At 41.2% G+C, this 22,266-nt stretch overlaps 1 protein-coding gene across 4 annotated transcripts in view; it reads right to left on the bottom strand.

Moving 5' to 3' along the window:
• Positions 1–1,823: 1,823 nt before the first annotated feature.
• Positions 1,824–22,266, bottom strand: part of Pank2 (pantothenate kinase 2) — a 29,104-nt gene continuing 8,661 nt past the window's right edge. For all 4 annotated transcript variants that reach the window (XM_075962229.1, XM_075962231.1, XM_075962232.1 and 1 more), the window contains 6 exons: positions 19,232–19,584; positions 15,425–15,678; positions 13,826–14,002; positions 10,261–10,384; positions 5,002–5,127; positions 1,824–2,045 (listed from right to left, as the gene is read on the bottom strand). In XM_075962229.1, the coding sequence (XP_075818344.1) occupies positions 1,995–2,045; positions 5,002–5,127; positions 10,261–10,384; positions 13,826–14,002; positions 15,425–15,678; positions 19,232–19,584 (1,085 nt within the window). In that variant the 3' untranslated portion in view covers positions 1,824–1,994. The remainder of the gene's footprint in view (positions 2,046–5,001; positions 5,128–10,260; positions 10,385–13,825; positions 14,003–15,424; positions 15,679–19,231; positions 19,585–22,266) is intronic.

Here is a 22,266-nt window from a genome sequence, read left to right as displayed (position 1 = left end):
TGGACTACAGGAGACGCTGCCTCAAAAAATAAAAGAACCCTTCATGGAGTGACACTGGGCTGAACACAATGAGGAAAGAGAACAGACCAGTAATGGGAAGTGCAAAACAGTACCATTGCTGTGTGACCTTGAGGCTTGCTTTTCTGAGCTAGTTCTTTTTGGTTCTCTCTGTAGCTTTGGATCCTCTCCTGGAACTAGCTCTTGTAGACCAAGGCTGGCCTTGAACTCACCACAGAGATCCTCCTGCCTCTGCCTCCCAAGTGTTGAGCTAGTTTCTTAAGACAATAATTATGAATACAAAGCACTAACTGGTCACAACTGTCAAATAGCCAGGGTGCAGACAACACAGCTCAGGTGTTTAGTCAGCCAGCCCGGAGTAGAGGTAAGTTCACAGGAGTCACTCAAGGAGGTGGTAGGGAAACGTAGAACCCTGCTATGAACGGAAAAACTTCCTGGTACTAGTAGTAGATGGAGAGTCAGTTTTGAGGAGTCTTAGCCATCCCTGGAGCCCCATGTACTGTGCTGTATAAGGCCCCAGCCCAATGGCACCAGAAGTCCAATGGGCCAAAGCACCTGTTAAAAGGCAGCTGTCCCTCTGGGAACCATCAAGCAGGATAGCCAGCCAGTCAAGTCCATCCCCTGAGTTACCATGGTCCAAACCAACAAGAGCCTTCTGTTGCCCAAAAGCTAGCATCAGAACCCATAGCTGAGAATGGCAGAAACATACTCCTAACCAGAGCCTGAGGTATCCGTTCCAGCAGCAAGGCTACTGTGAACAGGCCCTTCCTTGGGGGCTGGAGAGATGGCTCAGAGATTAGGAGAACTGACTGCTGTTCTGGAGGTCCTGAGTTCAATTCCCAGCAACCACAGATGGCTCACACCCATCTATAATGAGATCTGGTGCCCAGAACCCTATATACATAATAAATTAAAAAAAAAAAAGAACAGGCCCTTCTTTGCCTTCAGCTACAATGCAGACCTCTCTTAGTTTGTACAATATGAAAGCAGGGAAAGCTTCTTAAATTATTCTACATGGAAGAAAGGCCCAGTCCCTATCAAGAGTGACTTGTGGCCTGTCCATTTCAGCAGTCTGAGTCATCTCCCCACAAGAACCCCACATGCTGAAGAACACGAGTTGTTCAATAAACCTCCTCCTCTGCACTCGGTATGAAAGGACAAGCGCTCTTCCTGCCCGTCTGCACTTTACCTAGCTCACCCACTTTCATCAGGTCCCCCAATCCCTACCCAAGAGAATTCTACATAGACCTAAGGGTTAAAAGTATAAAGAACAGGAAGTGCCCTTCTAAAATTCATGAGCATTGGGTGCAGAACAAAAACCCACTTTGTAGAACCTTAAATAAACCATTTTCAGTATGTTAACATAGAGGCTAAACATGAGCCAGAATGTGCACAGAAGACTTATCTCCAAAGGCATCCTGATAAAATTGGTTAGATTCTAACACATTTCACCAGGACAAGCTGTCACCTGCTGCTGAGAAGTACAGACAGCTCTCCACTGCATACATAGTAGCTGATATTGGGAGTTCAAAGTACCTTGGAGTTAATAGTGCTAATCTGAAGAACAGCAGCTTATTCTGTTGTTGTGTTGTTTTGTTTTTGAGACAGGGTTTCTCTAGCTTTGGAGCCTGTCTTGGAACTAGCTCTTGTAGACCAGGTTGGCCTTGAACTCACAAAGATCCTCCTGCCTCTGCCTCCCAAGTGCTGGGATTAAAGGCACGTGCTAGCACCTATAACAGCAGCTTATAAGCAGCAAATCTTCATACTATCTACACAGGGAAAGAAAAAAATTCTTTACTGGTAGCTAGATTAGATAAAATTTTAAGACTTTATCTTGATGACTTAGAAAAATACATTTGTTTCTTGCTCTGATTTGGGTAGTACACGATCATAAAACGTCTCTTAAAAAGAAAAAGAAAAAAAAAAGGTCCATAGATGCCCCTGTGGTAGGTTTCAGGAAGTCCTCCGAGTAGCAGTCAGGGTATCTTCAATAGCTCAAGGAGTGCACCAACGGCTCCAAAATAACCCTGAAAAAAATAAAAATAATACACCACAAGTAAGATTTTAAAATATGCATAGGGAGTGTGAGTATAGGTGCACAGAATCCAGGTGTCAGATTCCCTGGAGCTAGAGTTAGACAGTTGTGAACCACCCAACATGGGTGCAAAGAACCAAATTTAGGTCCTCTGCAAGAGCAATGTGTGCTGTCAACCACTGGATCATCCCTCCAACCCCATGAGGTCATTTTTAACTCCTACAAGTATAATGTTAGATAAGGCTAGCATATTACTTTAACACCTGACCCATTTGTTTTCTGAGCACAGAGAGCACATGCAGTCAGGAGAAGCCCTAAAGAACACTTTTTCAGGGGAGGGGATGGCAGGATGCTGGAAATACCCAACAAGAAGAGTGGGCACTACAGCAGCTGAGGGAAGAAAGGCTCAGATCTGGCAAGGATGATTTTATTCTGTTTTTGTTTGTTTTTTGTTTTGGTTTGTCAACTTGAAACAAGCTAGAATCATCTGAGAAGAGGAACTTCAATTGAGAAAATGCGTCGATTCTAGTTAGGCTAGCCTGTAGGCAAATTTGGCATTTTCTTGATTAGTGATTGGTATGGGAGGGCCCAACTCAGTGTGGGCAATGCTATCCTGGGGTAGGCAGTCTTGGGCTCCATAGAAAGTAGGCTAAGCAAGCCATGAAAAGCAAGCCTTGTAAGCAGTTTTTCTCCATGGCCTCTGCATCAGCTCCTGCCTCAAAGTCTCCACCCAGTTTGAGTTTCTGCCTTAGCCTTCCTCAATGGACTGTTACTAAGGATATGTAAGCCAAATAAACCTCTCCTTCCCAAGCTGCTTTTGGTTATAGTGTTTATCACAGCAATAAAACCCTAACAAAGACAGATGGTGGCTTTCCTATCCTGGAGCAAAGGCCTGGACACTTCCAACAGCCAAAGACTGATGCTAAGAAGCTCAATCACAGAGAACAAGAGCCTGACTGGTCTGAACAGAGGGGGAACTGGAAAGGGTCCAAACCTATTGGTACCTGTTCAGAAGGGAAAACCTGGCCTACAGAGTTCCAGACCAGCCAGGCTACAGAGTGACACCCAGTTTAAAAAATAGAAATTAAAAAGAGATACATGCCTTACTGTCTCCAACAGTAAGGAGTGGGCTCAAACAGGAACCTGAAACCAACCAAAAACCAAAGGACAAAAAAAATATTAAGTGAGACTAAACCCTCACCAACAGAAGGAGATAGCAGCAGGAATCAGAAGAATCATACAAAGGACAGACTATATCCGTCTCCAAGCAGGAGGTTAGCAATTAAAGTATTGTAAGAACAAACAACTGAACTGGGCTGTGGCTCGGTTGCAGACCATCAGACCAGAACATAAAGTCAGGGTTAAATCCCCAGAACCACCCAAAACAACAATAAAATTGAAAGGAAACAGAAAAATCTTCAAGTTCAGGTGGTGGATTCTAAAGAACACACTAAATATTATATCTAAAAAGGTCCCTGTCTCTCTATTTCTCAGTTTTTGTTTGTTTATTTTTGTTTCTCAAGACAGGATTTCTCTGTAGTTTTGGAGCCTGTCCTGGAACTAGCTCTTGTAGACCAGGCTGGCCTCGAACTCAGAGATTACCCTGCCTCTGCCTCCCGAGTGCTAGGATTAAAGGTGTATGCCACCACCACTGCCCAGCTAACAATTTTTTTCTAATATAAAACAAAATAAAATAGGTCACGTGTAAACTAGCAGGTAAAGGCACTTGTCATCAAGTCTGTCAACCTAGAACCAACATGGTAAAAAGAAGAACTGAGATATTCTTTGACTTCAACATAGCATGAGCCTGCCCAATGAACACATGTGCATAAGCATGCGTATAGACAGACAGACAGACAGACAGACAGACAGACACACACACACACACACAGACTGTAAAGTACTAATAAAAAAAAATAAAGCTAGACCAAGCTTTAATGGCCTTTAATCCCAACACTCAGGAGGCAGGTGAATCTCTGAGTTCAAGGCCGCCCTGGTCTACAAAGCAAGTTCCAGGACAGACAGGGCTACACAAAGAAACCCTGTCTCAGAAAATAAGTAAAAGTTAGATGACTTAAGCTTTAATCTTTCGGATGAAAGGATGTGTGTACTTTGGATTTTAATTATGAAGTATGCAATTGTTAAAAGAACTTTTAACAAGTCATAAAACAAATATGCACATATTAAAATCTCAATGTTTGTGGTAACATTATCATCTAAGCTCCAATAACATATGAACAAAACAACTACCCACCCACCAAGGGGAAGAAAGAGAAACACCCATCCATGGCTCCTGTCCAATTGTTCCCAAACCGGGAAGAGGGAGAACTCTTAAGACAGGAGTTCCTGTTGAGCAATCCCAACTCCTCTCCACTTTTGCTTCTAGCTGTCTGCGTATTCTATTCTCAGTATAGTGTGGCTCCAGTGTGGAATGCCTTTATTACCATCCATTCATTTCTAGAACATACATACATATGTAAATGGTATTTCACATTAAAAAGCAGAACAGATGGCTTGTTTAGAGACATACAGGGCAATGTTCATCAGTATTACCTTTCTTTGGGCCTAATGGTATAGCTGAGTGACAGAACCCTTGCCCACCTAGTAAAAAGTCCTGGGTTTAATCTGATACAAAAAAAAAAAAAATCCCCCTTTAAAACCACTTAGTTAAACTGACAAGCATGGTAGCTCATGCCTATAATCCCAGCACTGGGAAGCAGAGGTTAGGGAGACTGTAAAAGTTCAAACCAGCCTGATGTATACAGCAAGTTCCTGGACATCCACTACATAGGAAAGACCTGTTTTAAACAATAACAAAAAAAATTGCTTAAACTAAACTAAATGAACACATACCTCGTTACATTTGGTAAAAAACAGTTTTCAGAAACAACAAGTCCAAGGCCACTGCAGTCAGAACAGGACCACTGCAGCCCAGGTCAGTCCCTTACCTCGTGCTCCGAAAACAGTGCTTTCAGCTGCCCCTTGGACCAGTAATCCAGAGCATACGCCAGAAGTCGCATGGCGATTGTGTTGATTCTCAGGAAATTGCCGACAAATACGACCTGGTTAATGTTCTGAGCACAGAAAAGTAGCAGTGAGTTCACACTCTGATTTTTGTTTTCTCATAAAGCTACACCCATAGAGTTTTTCAGAGCAACTTGACTGGATCGAATTCAATCCAAATGGTTCATATCTAGTAAGATTTGATATTCAGACAATTATGGGCTCACCAAAACTTGACCCATGAAAAGATTATGAAAGAGAGTGTGTTAAATGTGATTAACAAGGAAAACGTAACAGTAAGCTTTTTAAAAAAAAAAAAAAAGTAGAACCCCTGATGATTTTGTCAACCTGATTAGATTAAGACGTTAGGACAGTAGTGAGGCACAACTTCAGGCTTGTGAAGGCACTTACAGAAGTGTGGGGGGGGCACTCTGAGGGAAAGGTCATCTAAGCACCAGCATTCCCTCTCCCCTCAGGCCTAGTCCATCCACTGTGACCAGGAGCCTCACATTCACACTGCCACAGTACAAGCATTTCCTACAGCCATTCCTTCCCCACCATGAATTCAAGTAAAACTTTCTTCCCCTAAGTTGCTCTTGCCGGGAATTTGGTTATAGCAACAGAAAAAGAAATACAGAGGGCCGGGGAGATAGATAAGGTGTTTATTTTGCAAGCATGAAGGAGAACCTGAGTCAAATCCTAGCACTTAGAAAAAAGCCAGACTGGCTGCACACGCCTTTAATCACAGCACCAGGAGTCCAGGACAGGTGAGAATTTACTTCAAGGCAATAAGATATAAAAAAAAATAAAGGAAGACATGCAGAGTCGTGCTTTGGCCTCCATAGACATGAGGAAGGGTTATGTACATCTGCACATTCACATGTATAAGAAGAGAGAGACGGAGGCACAGACAGAGAGAGGAGAAAAGAAAAAAAAACGAAGAGAAAGAAGGGAGGGAGAGGAGAAAGGGGGGGGCAGAGAAAAAAAAAGGAGGGATATCTTTCTTAAGAAAACAGAAAAACAACACAGAAAATTGGCACCAATAGGCCAGTGAAATAGTATGCTATAGTAAAAAATGCTTACCTCAAAGCCTAACGACATGGGTTCAATTCCCTGAAACCACACAAAAGTAGGCCAGATCCAATGCCACAAGTTGCACTCTAACATCCACAAGCATGCCTTGACACATGGGCACTCCACCCCATATAAACAATAATAATTACATTTTTAAAGAAACTGATACCAAGAAATGAGGCCATTATTGTGATAGCACTGACTGTGGTACAAAGGCCTTCTAGACCGCAGGAGGGATGTAAAGAGGTTTGGGACCTGAAGATGTGAAGACTTTTCACATCAAGAGATGTGAAAAATGGGCAATTCGAAAGAAAGGAGCATGAATCCAGGTAAAATGATTCTAACTGTTAAAGAGACTATTGCCATTACAGAGAAACCAGGGATAGTGCTCCAAGACAACAGAAAGATGCCCTGAGGTTAAGACCCCCACAAAAGTGCAAACTTATTTGAAAAACTTGCATTTAAAAGAAGACTGAACAAGTAATGACATCTTGCTCTAAAAGGGCTGCAGACACTCAAGAGACCTGTCACTATTAAAAATGAGGCACGGCCGGGTGGTGGTGGCGCACACCTGTAATCCCAGCACTCGGGAGGCAGAGGCAGGCGGATCTCTGTGAGTTCGAGGCCAGCCTGGTCTACAAGAGCTAGTTCCAGGACAGGAACCAAAAGCTACAGAGAAACCCTGTCTCAAAAATAAAAATAAAATAAAATAAAATAATAAAAAATAAAAATGAGGCACAGCTATATCTGGAGCTGAAGGCAGGAGGCAGCAGTGATTCTACAAGGTACTGCAGTGCAGGCATCACAAACTCAGAGCTGGGCTGGTAAAATGGTAAGGACACTTGCATGATAAGTTGAGTTTGATTCAACATGTTGGAAGGATAGAATCAATTCCCAAAGTCTATCCTCTGATTTAACACAACCTCTGACATGCAAGCACCAACACACACCCACTAAATAAATAAATAATATTTGTTAAAAGATCCAAAAGCCATGGAGTCTCTGAAGTTTGCACCACGGTTCCAAAAAGCTAATGGGACCAAGTAATATGGGATGGGGTTGAATTCCCTACAAAGAGGCTCCCAGAGGTGACTATGTGAAACAGAAGTCCTTAAGTTGCAATGTAGACTCTAAAATACTGGAGATGCCAGGAGCATGGGGTATTTGCCAAGGAAAACTGGAGACTCCATGTGAAGTCAGCTCAAGAGAGAAACTACAACTGCCACCAACAATAGCTGGACGAGAACCAAGCCTAAATGATGTCATCATGAGCCCCGAGTGATGGTCACGGAGCTGCGAAGGTTGACGTTTATCCTATTACTCTGTTACAGTTCCTCCCTTACAGGATGCCTCATCATACTGTAAGTTATACTCTACATCTTGATTCCTATAGAATCTCACCATTATGAGATTATGGTAAGTCTCAGAACCAACTTTGTTTTGCTTTGTTTCTAAGACAGATTCTCACTACACAGCCTCAGCTGGCCTGGAAATCACACTGTAGACCAGCCTGCCTTGAAATTCAGAGATCTGCCTACCTCTGCTACCTGAGTGCTGGGTTTAAAGGTACGGTTCTCCATGCTCAGCTTCAAAACCAAGCTGCCTTACTAAAGTAAATAATGTCGTACTCATGCAAACAACTCCCATTAAGTGCAGTGGGCCATAAACAACAATTAAAAAAAAGACATGAGGTAGGTAGGGGGTTGGGGCGGAAAAGGGAGGAGTTTGGAGGAAGACAAGGTGAAATGTTAGATTAAAGTGAGGTGTTTAGGTGACAAGCTGACAGGAAATAAGCTTGAGATGGGCAATAATAATTGTCAGCATAGCTGGAGTAGGAAGCTTCAGTGAGGCACACCTTTAGCCACGTCTAGGAGGGCATTTCCAGAGGGGTGATTAAGAAAAGACTCGTCTTGAGCGTGGGCTACACCATCCTACAGACTGAAATGTCCGCTGAATCAGTCTTCATCTGTTTCCTGGCATATCCAGATGTAAATGAGCAGCTGCACTCTACCACAAGTTCCTCCCTCCCTACCACGACAGACTGTGGGCCAACACAAATAAACTTTGCTCCTAAGTTACTGTTGTCAGGTATTTGGTCAAGGCAAAGAGAAGGTAACTAACTAAAAAGAGGGCTTGGCACAAAAAAGCAAATTGTATGCAAGGTAGTGGCAGCTAAAAACAATTCAGCTTCAGCTATGAACTAAGGAAGCAGAATCTTAGGGCAGTTTATAATAAAGTCTACCTGAAAATCCACCCCCAAATTCGGTAAAGTAGTCCAATCATCAATGCTAAAGATGCTCAAAATGGGTACAACCCTGTGCAAAACTGTTCAGCAATCTCTATCAGGATCCATAAGTACAAAACTGTTCAGCAATCTCTATCAGGATCCATAAGTACAAAACTGTTCAACAATCTCTATCAGGATCCATAAGTACAATCATAATGTAGGATGATCACAGCGGTCACTCCCAAGTCAGCCCTGTGTAATGAATAAAAGAGCCAAAGAACAAGTTCATACTTCAAAATACTTACCTCAGTCACCACTTTCAAGAAACCAAATGCCCAGCTCTATTTGAATAATGACAAAATAAGAACCTGATCAAATATATAGCTATGACCTAGGGACCCGCGTAGTCAGTGGAGTGTCTGCTGTGCAAAAGTGTGAGGTGCTGAGTTGAATTCCCCAGAATCCACCTAAGAAAGCAGGGTCAGTGGCAAGTTTATAATCCCAACACTTGGCGAGGCAGAGACAGTCAGATCCCAGGGACTCACTGGCCAGCAACCCTAACCTAATCAAGTTCCAATCAGTGAGAGACCTTGTCTCAAAAAATAAGGAGACTCAGGCACGATGGAGCACACCTTTAATCTCAGCACTAGGGAGACAGAGACAGCCAGCTCTCTAAGAGTTTGAGACCAGGGCTGGAGAGATGGCTCGGAGGTAAAGAGCATTGCCTGCTCTTCCAAAGGTCCTGAGTTCAATTCCCAGCAACCACATGGTGGCTCACAACCATCTGTAATGAGGTCTGGTGCCCTCTTCTGGCCTGCAGGCATACACACAGACAGAATATTGTATACATAATAAATAAATAAGTATTAAAAAAAAAGTTTGAGACCAGCTGATCTTGATAGCCAGTTTGAAAAAAACCAAAATCAAAAAACAAGATGGACAGAACCAGAGAATATCTTAGGCTGTCATCTGACCTTCACAATTGCACACAAACATGCACTTACACACACAAGTCAGCCACAACTACACAAACACACACATGCACTTACACACACACACAATTCAGCCACAAACCATGTATTTCAGGTTAAAAATATAATGTATGCACATCAATTAAAAAATTTTAAAATACTTAAGCACAAGTAAGAGAACATGCGATAAAGGGTAAAATAATGTTACTCAAATGAAGTACTTTTTAAAATCTGGTATATAGTTTCTTCTAAATTAAAATTTAGGCAAATCCTTTGGGCCTTGAAATCTCTTTTTAAGGTACATGTCTATATTATTTAAAGAATAATTTTAAACCAAACTGTGTAAATAGGGACAAGCCATAAAGCTGTACCAACTGGATCCTAGATCTCTTGTCCCTGAGGGCAGCCCATTCTTGGTTCTTTCATAGCCCTGTACAATGCTGCTTGACCTGAATGCTACAAGGCAGCACTGTAAAGAAGCTGAAAGCACGAAGACAGCTCTGCTGAGGTGGAGGGGACCAAGGTAGGCTTCCTCTGACCGCTCAGTCTTCGCCCAGCTTCAGTGGCTTCCTGTGAATTCCTTTCCACACCTCAACAGCACCCAAAACACAGCACCAGATTCAGCATTGTTACCCATCATTCACCCCACTCCCCAGTTAATTCTGGCTTCCTTCCTGACCCCCTTCTACTTTCTCCTCCTCCAGCAGCAGCAATGTTTATCTTCAGGAAGAGAAAAGGTGTGTGTATGGGGAGAAGGTGTCAATGAAGATGAATCTGTTCCTCAAGAATAAAGTTCATTTTAAAATCTACCCCCCATGTAACTACATTTGGGCACTACTGTAAGAAGACAGACACAGTGTAAGGCCAAGGTGGGACCCATTTAGGAAAGTCATCATTTCCCCTTAGAGAAAAGAACAATCTCATGTCCTTACTTCGTTAAGGGCACACATTCTTGCTATGGAGCCAATGTTGTTGGTGATGGTGATCAAAGTTGCTCTGGCGAGGTCCTCCTTACTGGCAGCTTCTCTCTTCTCCTTGCTCATCATGTTTCCAAAACTGAGGTAGAGAAAAAAAAATATCATTAGTGAAACAAAGGCAATACAGTCCAAGAGAACTCCAAAGTTACTTTACTATGATAAAATGACTTTACAATAAGCATTTCCATTTTTTATTACAGAATGATAGAAGTATCCACTGAAGAGAGCTCAGCTTCAAACAAAAGTTCACAAAGCACTCTAAATGAGAAGGTAACTTGCCCTATCTTCTACTAAAATTCAACTTTGGTACCAGATAGTTCCCTATCCAAGTAGCATCCTATAGACCCACTGGGAGGCAACACTGCCTGATCTGCCACCAGGGCTCCAGGAAGACATCTCTTACTAGCAGGGCATCCCTATGTGCAACTGTTCCACTCAGATGGTCACAGTAATATCTATTATAGAAAATTCATTTTATCAGCATAGAGTACAAAACAGCTGAACTCCACAGTGAGCTACTAAAGTACCTGGTTGCTCTAGAAGTTAAATAAAAGACTTCCAAATTTATTGATCAGCAAAAGTGCTACATTAGTAATTATGACCCAAATCCAAGAATAAGAATAAGGAAGTAATCAAGACCAGTGATCAAATGCTACAAACAAAACAGAATCTACAGCATTACTCAGTGCCTATTACTCAGCAAATACCTGCACATAAATGCCTTTTCTATTATTAAAAATCAAGTGTTCTGCTGTGCATGGTAACTCGCACCTTTAATACCAGCACTTAGAAAGCAGAGGCAAATAGATCTCTAGAATCCAAGGCCAGTCAGGGCTACATAGTGAGAACTTATTACCTCAGAAACAACACACATGTACTTTAACACACACAAAAAAATTACAACCCCAAGGGGGCTAGAAAATGGCTCAGTGGTTAGGAGCACTGGCTGCTCTTCCAGAGAAGCTCTTCAATTCCTAGAACCCACATGTCAGTTATAACCATGTATAGGTCAATAATTTCAATCCCAGGGAATCTGATGCCCTCTTCTGGCCTCTGCGGGTACCTGGCACACCCATGGTGTACAGACGTACCTTAGGCAAAATATTCACACACATAAAAGTAGTTTTTTAAAAAATTACAACAAACAAAATAAAATTTAGACAACCCCCAAGCTGAGCAGGGTAGTACAGGCCAGCATCTCAGCACCTGAAAGATCAAGGCTACACAGTGAAATCCTGTCTCAAAAGCAGAAAGAGGAAGAGTGAGCAAAGACTTCCATTTTTGATAGAATTGCAGAGAACTAAATAGAAATATACTTAACAAAAGAAATATAATGCTCGTGTACTAAAATCTTTTGCAGTTAAAAGACAAAAACCATGTAAGTAAATGGAAAGAGGCCCATCTTCCTAAACCAAAGACTTGACAGTGTTAAGTTGGTAATATTCAGGTCTACAGATAGTGGCTAAGAGCACTTGCTCTTACAAAGACCCAGGTCAGATTCCAAGCACCCATACAGAGGTTCAACGGTTCACATTTCCAGACTGATATCCTCTTCTGACCTCCATGGCCATCAAACAGACACTGGGTTCACATATATACATCCAAGGGAAACACACATAAAATTTAAACATAATAATTAAAAATAAAAGTTGGCAATACTCCTCGAGTCGGTCAATAGATTCAACATAGTCCCTATCAAAATCCCAGCTGTCTTCTTTTATAGATACTGCCAAGTTCATCTTATAGTTCATACAGACAGTCAAGAAATTCAAAATAATCTTGGAAAGGAAGAACAAGTCAGAGGGCTGTGTCCTGTATGTTTACTACTTCCCCCTTAGTACCAGACTGTAGTAAACAAGGGAATGTCGTACTGCTCTAAAGACAAATATACAGAACAGAAGGAAATTAAGAATCCAGAAATAAAACCAAACGTCTAGAGTCAACTAATATGACAAAGAGCTCCAAAGAATAGGGAAAGAACACTTCAGAGATGAAGTGAAAAACACCATGCAAAAGGGACTATGGAGCTCTATTAATGTACCATACTGAAAAGCTAACATAGACTGGGTCTTAGACATAAATGTCAAAGCCCAAACTATAAAACTCTTAGAAGTTAATCTTCACATCTTGGATGGGGAAAATATCATTAAAAGCACAAGAGATAAACACATAAATAAGAGCCTTCACCAAAATTGCAAGCTTCTGGCGGGGTTTGATAGCACTTACCTACAACCCCAGTAATCAAGGGGCAAAGGTAGAAGGAGAAACAAAAACCTGAGGCCAGCAAGAACCACACGATGAAATCCAGTCTCAAAAAGACCAAATAGGCTACAGGTGTGGTCTCGATTGCTTGCCTAGCACAGATGGGACCTACACAGGATTTCTAGCACTAAATAATCTGGATGTCAGTACTCAGTACTCAGAGACACAAAGTCAGAACATAACAAGGTCAAGGCCAGTCTGAGATACAGGAGACCTTGAACCCACCACCTACCCCCCAAATTAGAAATTTATGTACTGTAAATACCATCAAGGAAGTGAAAAGAAAAAAGGGGGCGGGGAGTATATCAATTATGTGTATCATGCATATATAATACATACATTTTATATATAAAGGAAGTTTTATCTACAACACGTAAAGACTTCTTTAAGCTTGGCCAGGCAGTAATAGCAAGGCAGAGGCAAGCAGGTCTCTGTGAGTCTGAGTTCAGCCCTGGGGCTGGGGTGGGGGGGGCGTAGGGAGGGAGGGAGGGAGGGAGGGAGGGAGGGAGGGAGGGAGGAAGAAATTAAATGTCCATACAAAGACAAGTAAGTACACAGGTCTTCAGCACTATTAATGACAAAAAAAGGGAACACCTAATGTTATTAATAAATATATAAGATATGGTATATTCACATAACATCACTCAACAATAAAAAGAATTATATAAACATTGCACTAGGTGACATGAAGCTGCCCATGACAGATCATACTATATGATACCATATATATATAAAATGTTCAGAGCAATCTACAAAGACAGAAAAAAGTAGCCTTGGGAAGGGTAGAAGGGTAAAATAAAAAAGTGGCAGCTAAGGACTGCAAGGTTTCTTTCTAAAATGATAAAAATGTTCTGAAATTGAATTATAGAAATAGCTGCAAAATTCTGTAAAAATACAACCACTAAAAATTTTACATATATTTTTTTAAAAAAGACAAGCGCTTGTGTATACCAGACTAGCCTCCAATTCACTATGAAGCAGAGAATGATCTGAACTCCTGATCCTCCTGTCTCCATCCCAGGGCTGAGACTATAGGTATGTACCATACCCAGTTTATACAGTGCTGGGATCATATACACTAGTGCAGGGCTTCATATTAGTACATACTTTTTATTAACTGAACTACATCTTCAGCCCCAAATTAAATACTTTAAACAGGTAACTTTATAAATTACATTTCAATGAAACTGCTTAAAATAAAACATATATCTAACAGGATTTTACTCCTATGTTTCTTACTATGTACATACTCCCTTACCTTGAAGCCACAGCCCATCCTGGCAATCCAAACCTTTCATAATCTCCTCCATAAATGTCTCGAACTAATTTGTCCACTTTGGTGCTATCTCCACGAGACGCCATCTCAAGAGCTTCTTCAAAAGTGCTACAGCCAGTAAGAAGACAGCAGAGACCAAAGAAAGTTCCTCCTCCAAGACTATGATTAAAACAAACAATGTAGTATTTTTAAAACACAGGAATGGGATGTTAAGACTTATGAACCCCAAAACAACATTCATGTATCAGTCTACTCTTGCCCCAGTTAAATCATGCATGATACCAGTAAGTTTTCAAGAAGATAAATACAAGTGCCTCATAAACACAAAATGCATATACCTATGTGAGCCAACAAAGTAGAAAAATACATAGAGCCCATCTCCCTGTCTATGTTCCCAGTGCAGTCTACTCTTGCCAAGGATGAAAAGCCTCAGGCACACATAAGTAAGGCCAACATACCCAGCGTCATACTGGCACCTACTTTCTGTCTTCAAGTGCAGAATGACCTCTGAAGTCATTCCAGCACCTGTCACTAAACCACAAGATCCCTCTATTGAAACCTCTCTTCCCCAAACTACTCTCATTTGTTGGCTAATACTCATTAGGTAAAGTTAATCAAATCCTCAGTTCCTTTTCCTCAAATAACCCTTGAACATTAACTAAAATATTCATTCTCTTCTTTCATCTAATTCTCCCCTTTCAAATCATTTTTTCTAGTTATCAGTACCTCAACTTCTAGATCCATACTGCCTTAGTTTTCTATTGCTGTGACCAAGACAACCTATGTAGAAAAGAATTTAGGGCTGGAGAGATGGCTCAGCGGTTAAGAGCATTGCCTGCTCTTCCAAAGGTCCTGAGTTCAATTCCCAGCAACCACATGGTGGCTCACAACCATCTGTAAAGAGGTCTAGCGCCCTCCTCTGGCATGTGGGCATACATGGAGGCAGAATGTTGTATACATAATAAATGAGTTTATTTGGGGCATACAGTTTCAGTGATAGAGTCCACGGCTATCATTGCAGAGAGCATGACAGTAAGCAGGCATGGCACTGGAGCACTAGCTGAAAGCTCACATCTTGAAACAGAGAAAGCTAAGAATGCCTAGCTTTTGAAATCTTCAAGCCCACCCTCAGTAACACAGCTCCTCCAACAAGGCCACACTTCCTAATCCTTCTCAAACATTTCCATTAATGGGAACCAAATATTAAAACATATGAGTCTATGGGGGGGCCATCCTCAATCAAACTATCAGACACACCATCCCATAAATATCAATATCCCTTATCCTACGGTCATCCCCTGATCACCTTATACCATCCTGTGGTATAAGTACATGTATGCACATGTTAAAGCATGTATGCATGTACATGTACAAAATCTAGAGGTTTCAAAGGAAGGCCTTTTTCTTGCCTTCTCTTCCAAAAGTCTACCTGGTTAACTTCAGCTACTTTATATATGCACACCATAAACTTGGATGCAATGAGTCTTGTTGAGCCAACACTTAATGAAACAACAATAAAACCTAAGCAAAAGAGATTAAACCTATATCAAGTATAAGCAATGACTTATATGAAAGATTTACCTGGTGCCTGTGACCCTCCTATAATTATCTTTGGAATACACTGCTAAGATGCTAACACCTGAGCCGATGTTCACCAGAAGCAGAGGGTATGGATTTTTCAAATCAAATGGTAACTTCTGACATTTTTCAGAATCAGCGGGATTTTCAAAATAATAGCACTGTGACCGTCCATTGAATCCAACTGAGTCAATGTACAAAATTCCTTTTATTAAGCAATCCAATTCATCCAATTTGTGAAGTTGAAGGTCGCCTATCTGTAATAAAATAAGAAAGTAATCAGATTTTCTAATAAGCTAACAATTTTTTTAATATGGTTTTCTGAACCAAAGTCTCACTGTAACCTAAGCTGGTCCCAAATCCTCTTTTCCCCACTTGCTAAGTGCTAGGACTACAGGTATGAGCCACTATCTCTGGCAACCAACAGAAAAATTTTAAATTTCACTTAAAAAAGACATCTGTACACTGAAGGAAACATAAAAGCATGCCTGCCCATGGATGTGTGGCATTTATACGTGCTTGTAGAGCAGCTCTGGGGGAAGGAAACAGGAGGATGGACTGCCAAGACAAACTCTGGTTCCCACAGACCCAAAGAGTCTCCATCACACATGTGGGGCTGTGTGCCAAGTCACAGGTGACCAGCAGAACATAGGACCACTGCTGAAAGAGACAGTGAAAACAGATATGTAGTTGAGACCATGGCTTAATCCATTTAGTTTGATATTGGCTACTGGCTTGCTGTATATTGCCTTTATTGTGTTTAGGAAAGTTCATTGTATCCCTGCTATCTCCAAGACCTTGAAGATATCATGAAGAGATGTTGTATTTTGTCGATGACTTTTTCAGCATCTAATGAGATGATCATGTGGGTTTTTTTTTTCCCCCAGTTTGTTTATATGGTGGATTACACTGACAAATTTGAACCATCCCTGCATCTCTGGGATGAAGCTGACTTGATCATGGTCAATGATTTTTCTAATGTGTTCTTGGATTTGGTTTACTAGTATTTTATTGAGTATGTCTGCATCAATGTCTAAGAACCTATTCCTAAAATGCATAGTCCAGGCCAGGAAGTGGTGGTTCACACCTTTAATCCCAGCACTTGGCAGGCAGAGGCAGGCAGATCTCTGTGAGTCTGAAGCCAGCCTGGTCTACAAAGCGAGTTCCATAACAGCAAGGGCTTTTATATAGAGAAACCCTGTCTTGAAAAATAACAAAAAAACAAAACCAACAAAAAAATTAAACAAATAAACAGGATATGTAGTCCAGTCTGCACTCTTCCCTTGAATCCTCACACAACTGAGACTCTGTTCATGGCCTGAATGATTTTCAAATATTTGTTGCAATGGGGCCTCTACAGCATCTTGGAAACAGAAATCTTTTCCACCTACCTAACAGTTATGACCGAGAGTCCACTGGGAGACTCTCATAAAGGAGCACTTGCTATTCCACTCCTTACCTGAATTCATAGATAGAAAAGAAACCACTGAAAACCAATAAACAAGAAAAATCAAGGGAAGAATATAAAACCTGCCAGACATGGTGGCACACACGCCTTTAATCCCAGCACTTGGGAGGCAGAGGCAGGCGGATCTCTCTGAATTCAAGGCCAGCCTGGCCTACAGAACAAGTTCCGGGACAGGCTCCAAAGCTATATAGAGAAACCTTGTCTTGAAACAAAAAAGAGTATAAAACCTTATTAGCTAGTGAATGTCATTTCTGCTAGGATTACAACAGCCAGTTGGGGGATGGGGAGAGAATCAGAAAAGGGCAAGGCCATAAAGTATGTAGTGACACATGGGAAAGAGTGAGACATAAAAACAGTATAAACTCAAGTTCCCTGGAAAAGCCAGGTACATGTTGGAGAGTCTGCATACCGTTGGTTCTTAACTGGTCGTTAGTACTCTCAATAGCCATCACCAATTTTTATACTTAACATCCTTTTAGACTATCACCTAAAATCTTTGGAATGTATTAGTAGACCACTAGCTTAAACTTAAAAAAGTCATTAGACAACATCTAGAACTTATTAGCACCTGCCAACCTGATGTCTTCACCAATGTTTTTTGAAAGGCATTGCCTTATGGCTTCCTTTTGCTCTGTAACCTCTCCCACAAAAAAGATGTCATTCAAGCTGTTCAGAGCAGTCCAAATTTGTGTTGCCAAGACTGGCTACTTTTATTTGGTTCAGAATAAACTTAATTCCTATGAAGCAAGAGCTATGCTTTGTGTTGACAGAAAGGGAAAACCTCCCTCTGTCAAATATTCTCATTTGGTAGCATGAAAACAGGTTAGTGAGACATTCTAACTCTGCATGCACTGCCTCTGAAAGCTGTGGTATTGCGCAATTCATTTGTTAGTACTCACACCTTCACCACATTGACTCACAAAAGATCTAGCCTCAAGACCTTGCAGTGTTCACTAAAGGAAAGCAAAACCTAATGCTCAGTGCTCTCCTGGCATTAAGAGTTTAGATTGGTCGAAAAACTTGGCTGGCAAGAAGAGCAGAGGCTGGGATTGTATTTGCCTAGTTTGTGCACAACAGCTCCGCCGGCAGTTCTAATGCCTGAAAAGAACTTTTAACAATCTTGTTTTTTGAAACAGTGCTTCTCTATGTGACCACTCTAGCTGTCCCAAGTGCTGATTAAAGGTGTATGCCACCACTGCCCAGTACTTTAAAACTTTATGTGTATGAGGCTTTGCCTGCATGTATGTATACTATATGTATATACTAGGATACCTTGAAACTGGAGTTACACACAATACACGGTTATGAGCCACCATGTGGATGCTAGGAATCAAACCTGGGTACTCCAGAGGAGCAGCCAGTGCTCTTAACTAATCAGTCATCTCTCCAGCTCCCCATACTCCCAAAAATACTTTTAACCAGACATGCTGGAAAATAACTGAGGTGGCAGAAGAGAAACTATGTGGTACACAAGGTTGGAAGTAGTTTTGTGGCCCTGTGGAGATCAGAAGACAACCTGAGATGTTATTCCTCAGGTGACACCTACTTTTTTCTTGAGTCTTCATTAGCCTGGAGTTTTCCATGAAAGCTACCAATGAGCCCCAGGGATCCACTTGTCTCTGCCTCCCTAGTGCTGGGGCAATACCCAGTTTTATTGTTATTTTATTTCCATTTGACTGACCTGAGGTTAACCTCAAACTCAGAAGAAATCCACTTGCCTCTGACTCATGAGTACTGTTGAGATTAAAGGCGTAGACCACAAAAACCAAATAAATTTTTATTTATGGCTTTGTGTATGCATTTCCAAGAAGACCACAGGTGCTATCATATACCCTAACACTGAAAGTGCAGGCAGTTATGGGCTGTTTTGACATGGGTATGGGAACTGAACTTAGGTCCTTGCTGAGCTACCTCTCCAGCCCATGCAGTCTTTTTATGTGGGTTCTGAAGAATGAACTCAGGTCCTCCAAACATTTTACTGACTGATCCATCTCCCTAGCCCAGGACTAAATTTTTAAGTTTTTTAAACTCCTTAATAAAATGTAATTATGGTATTCTTCATAGACTTTTATTGTGCTTATCCCATAGTCAAAGTTTTCATTCTAAAGAAATGGTAAAATGCTATGCTGATATACATCAACATATTTTAACCAGGTAAGAAGCACAATACCCAACAAGCGCGAGAAGATCAACTACTGACTGTCACTAGTTTATATAATGTTCATTTCCCTCAAGAATAGTCAAGCTCCATTATAAAATGGAAGTGATTCTACCACTTGTAATTGGCATCATTTTAAACAATCAAATTTCCATAAATTGTATATAAGCTTAAAAATGCATACTGTGAGAAAATCCTGCTCAAATTTGTATGATCCGCCTCCAGTGGCACAAAAGACAGTGTGGAGACTCGAGAAGTTTTTATCTTTGCCCATTTGAATAAAAGCAGGCATGTCATGAGTAGGAAAGCGTATAAAGTGCAGATTGCCTTTGCGTCCACACAGAGTCAGGTCCTTCAGCTCAAGGTGCACGTCCCGGATTCCTGTGGATCCATAAGCCACATTGGAGGTCAGGTACTTGCGAATGCTTTTCAGACTCTCCACTTCCTCCTTTTCTTCTTCAGCAGTGATGTCTTTAGGTTCAAAATAAACCAGCTTTACTAGGGTTCCACCAATATCCAAGCCAAACCATGGAAAATCTAAATGGGAAAGAAAAAAAAAAGTAAAAACACCTTTTTCTAAAAATAAAAGTTTATATTTACTTGACTAGCAACTTATTCCATAGGCTATGGTTTCTAAGAAATAAAATTCTGAACTAAAAGGTTTGGGAAAAAGAAATGTGAATCAAAAATATCAAAGTATCAGGACAAACTAACATTCCTGTATGCCCAAGCTATAATGTGAAATACTTAAAAGCTAACAAGTTTCAACCCTGAAAAACAAAGACTGAAACAAAATCTTCAGCCTTCCTCCAGCTCAAAGGAAGGAGCGCTCAGACTACAGAGCTCGGAAAGGTCCAGCCTGACCTAAGACTCTCCAGGGTCAGTTCCTCTCAGTGCTATTCTGGGCTAGTCATACAGCTTAGGGATAGAGTACTTAATCTACTATATATACATCAGGCCCTAGGTTCATTCTCTGGGAAGCCAAAAAAAGGAAAATACTGGCAGCTTAAAAATAAAAGGTTTCAAGGGACTTTAAGTCCAAGCTATCTGCTGCCAAAAAAACACTTTAAAATCAAATAGGGGGCGGAGAGTCCTTTGGTGGCTCACAACCACATTTAACTACAGTTCCAGGGGATATGATATCCTCTTCTGGCTTCCATAGGTTTGTAGGCTGAACATAGATGTGCCTTCCCAAACCTAAATCTAGAAATGACTAATGAAGGCTTAAGTTTATTAACATTCTCCCCTAAAATAACTCTGGAACACGCACAAAAATCTAGTCAGTGTCTGCTCTGAACCAACAGGAACACTAATAAAGCTCTGGAAACAGCTGTGAAGGTGGCAAGCACACAGGGGTGCTCTACCCAAGCAGCAGACGGAGTGGCTGCCAAGGATGGCACAGGGACAAGTTTCAGCAGTCATGTCGATATGGGATATGGTCAGGAAACAGACTTGGAGCAACTCGACCAAGACTACTTCTCACCCTCACAAAGGTAAACAATCTTTTCCCTGAATACATGGATCAGAGACACAGAGTCAGGATGGCATCCACTTGGCTGGTGCCACACCAAGGAAGGACAGCTTCCACCCATCTCTCCACTATACCCCATCCCAGGAGACAGTAAACAGAATCTACAGCCATTTACAAATCAACAGCAATTCTCACCTAAGGATGAATCACCAAAAGGAAACAAGTGCCACAAAAATGAGAAAGTATCTGAAGAAAGAGTTGCAGGAATAATGAATAGTAAACGTCTTCAGACATATAATGTGATCTCATCTGTGAAAAAATTAGAAACTAAAAACTGCCAAAACTACAAGAATTAATGCATGATTTTCAAAAGTAAACAGAATCAGATACTTATAAGTTTGTGTAAAAGTGATGAATAGGAGCTGGAAAGGTGGCTCAAGAGGAAAAGAACGTATACGGCTCTTGCAAAGGACCAGAGTTCCGTTCCCAGCACTCCCATCAGGTGGCTCATCACTGCATGTAACTCAGCTCCAGGAGATCCAGCACTCTTCTGGCCTCCTCTGGCATCTATACTCACATGCACATATTGACACACAAACACACATATACACAATTTTAAAATAAATCTTTTTTTAAAAAAATAGATGAAGCCGGGCGGTGGTGGCGCACGCCTTTAATCCCAGCACTTGGGAGGCAGAGGCAGGCGGATCTCTGTGAGTTCGAGACCAGCTTGGTCTACAAGAGCTAGTTCCAGGACAGGCTCCAAAACCACAGAGAAACCCTGTCTCGGAAAACCAAAAAAAAAATAGATGAATAGAGTTTGTTCCTAATCAGGGGGGAGTGCTTTCAACACTTGCCCTTGCAAAAAGAAAACATAAATTTACCTATGAAACTCAAAAACAAGCTGAGTGAAAAAAGTCTTCCAGAAAATGCTACAGTCTCTAGGAAATACAAATTGATCACTTCACAGCGAGGAGAGAAAGCCAACTGTATGATCACACTGCTAAAGAGAGTTAAGACTTCAGAGGTACAGGTCAGCGGTGTGAGAATCACAGAGCTATATACTCTAAACCATACAAATACACTTAGCAGTAAAATGGGAGTGCAGACGCACTAAGTAGAAGACAAAACTAAGAAATCCTCTCAGCTTGTCTCTCAAGTACAAAAGTGTCAGAAATAGAGGTAGAATTCAAAACCCAAAGCCTTGTCTTTTACAAGCTCTAGAAATTTCTCAGGACAGAGTGGAAACACTTGGGAAGACTTAAAAAAAAAAAAAATCCTACCGGAGTCAGATATGGTACTTAGTCCCAGCACAGGCAGATCTCTGTGAGTTCTAAGCCACCTAGTGCTCCACAGTTAGACCTTGTCTCAAAAAAATAAAGAAGTTGGGGGTTGGGGTGCACGCCTTTAATCTCAGCATTTGGGAGGCAGAGGTAAAAGTGTATTTCTCTGTGAGTTTGAGGTCAGTAGAGAGTCCCAGTAGAGTCAAGGCTAAGAGAGAAACTCTGTCTCAAAAAATAAAAATAAAATAAGTAAAGAAATATTTTTAAATATTTATTTATCTTTATTTTATGAGCATTTGGTATGAAGGTGTCAGATTCCCTGGAACTGGAGTTACAGACAGTTGTGAGCTACCATGTAGTTGCTGGGAATTGGATCTGGGTCCTCTGGGAAAGCAGCCAGTGCTCCTAAACACTGAGCCATCTCTCCAGTCCCAAGCAAAGAAATCTTACTGAAATTTCAGAAAA

Source organism: Microtus pennsylvanicus, chromosome 2 (genome assembly GCF_037038515.1).
Source record: "Microtus pennsylvanicus isolate mMicPen1 chromosome 2, mMicPen1.hap1, whole genome shotgun sequence".
NCBI lineage: Eukaryota > Metazoa > Chordata > Mammalia > Rodentia > Cricetidae > Microtus > Microtus pennsylvanicus.
This window is presented reverse-complemented; position numbering and strand designations above follow the sequence as displayed.